Here is a 1550-nt window from a genome sequence, read left to right on the forward strand (position 1 = left end):
TAAGGAGCTATGCAGTTTAAGAAAATATACATTTTCATTATACTAAATTAATGAACTGGAAAATCATGTTTAAAAATATAATACAGGTTTTATAATAAAATTCCTCAGAAACATTGTTAAACAAATATTCCAGAATACCAGGTTTGGATAAAGTTGAACACCGAGAAATATAACTGTAATACATTTCTTATTGATCACTAAAATATATTACTAAATTTGCTAAATGGGTGTATCTTCATTACAGAGATTATTTGCTGTGAGAATACACTACTTTGTCTTTAAGCTTCAACAGAGCTTTCTTCACTTCCTTATTCCTTAGGGTGTAGACCACAGGGTTCAGAAGGGGCGTCAGCACAGTGTAGAAAACAGCCACAATCCTGTCCATAGCCTCCTTGGAGCCTGGTCTCAGGTAAATGAAAACACCAGGGCCAAAGAAACAAAGGACCACAGTGCAGTGGGAGGCACAGGTCTGGAAGGCTCTCCATCTCCCCGCTGAGGTGCGGATCTTCAGGATGGAATGGACAATGGATACGTAGGACAGCACTATCAGGAGAAAGCAGCCTGAGGCCACCACCCCAATGCTGACAAAGATCACCAACTCATTGGCAGAGGTGTCTGCACAGGTCAGTTTGAGGATGGGCGGTGCATCACAGAAGTAATGCTGGATCTGGTTGGGGCCACAGAAGGGCAAACGGAATGTCAGTGTGGTGTGGACAGCAGAGTGCAGAGAACCGCTGAGCCACGTGGTTGTGGCTAGGAGAGCACACATCCTCCCACTCATCATGCTGGCATAGCTGAGCGGGTACCTGATGGCCAGGAAACGGTCATAGGACATGACGGTGTAGAGGAAGCACTCGGTGCTGCCCAGGAAGTGGAAGAAGTACAGCTGGGCCACACAGCTGGGAAAGGAGACAGAACTGCCTTCTGGGGACACCACGGTCATCAGCATTTTGGGCACAGTGACCGTGGAGAACCACATGTCAATGAAGGACAGGTTGCTCAGGAAGAAGTACATGGGGGTGTGCAGGTGGGGATCCACTGCGATCACCAGCAGGATGAGAAGGTTCCCCACCACAGTGAGGACATAGATCACCAGGAAGATCCCAAAGAGGAGCGTGTCCAGCTCTGGCGAATGGGGAAGGCCCAAGAGGATGAACGTTGTCACTAGGCTCATGTTTGTCATTTCTCCATGCTTTTGGTCTCTCTCTGGGAACATCAAGAGCACCCAACATTTTATTGAGAACCGAGAACTGCATTATACAAGGTAGGTAATTCTAGAGCCATGCTCAACTTTGCTTACATAAACCTCCCTTGAAAAGAGACATAGAATGATTTCATCTTCTCTGTCTTATATCCCTCTCACTCCCTCTCTGTCACACACAAACACACACACACACATCATACACACAGGCACACACAGATAGATGTGAAAAAGGGAGAAAACCACACAAATTTCTATTGATATATCATGAATACTAACAGCACCATTAAACAAGCCAAATTTTCTATTTTATACTTTCTCTGGTTCATGTTAGCTTGTTGTACGCTCC

General features: G+C 45.4%; 1 protein-coding gene across 1 annotated transcript; it reads right to left on the reverse strand.

Annotated features, from left to right (window-relative positions):
* Positions 1-247: 247 nt before the first annotated feature.
* LOC129548544 (olfactory receptor 10G4-like) lies at positions 248-1183 on the reverse strand. Its single transcript, XM_055415057.2, has one exon. It carries the CDS (start codon positions 1181-1183, stop codon positions 248-250), a length of 936 nt encoding a protein of 311 aa, XP_055271032.2.
* Between the last annotated feature and the right edge of the window lie 367 nt (positions 1184-1550).

Source organism: Moschus berezovskii, chromosome 25 (assembly GCF_049115385.1).
Source record: "Moschus berezovskii isolate FMDL1 chromosome 25, NW_MosBer_1.0, whole genome shotgun sequence".
NCBI lineage: Eukaryota > Metazoa > Chordata > Mammalia > Artiodactyla > Moschidae > Moschus > Moschus berezovskii.

Bases quoted from the DNA above. Each gene is read 5' to 3' on its own strand.
- LOC129548544 (XM_055415057.2), bottom strand. From the start codon at position 1,183: ATGACAAACATGAGCCTAGTGACAACGTTCATCCTCTTGGGCCTTCCC.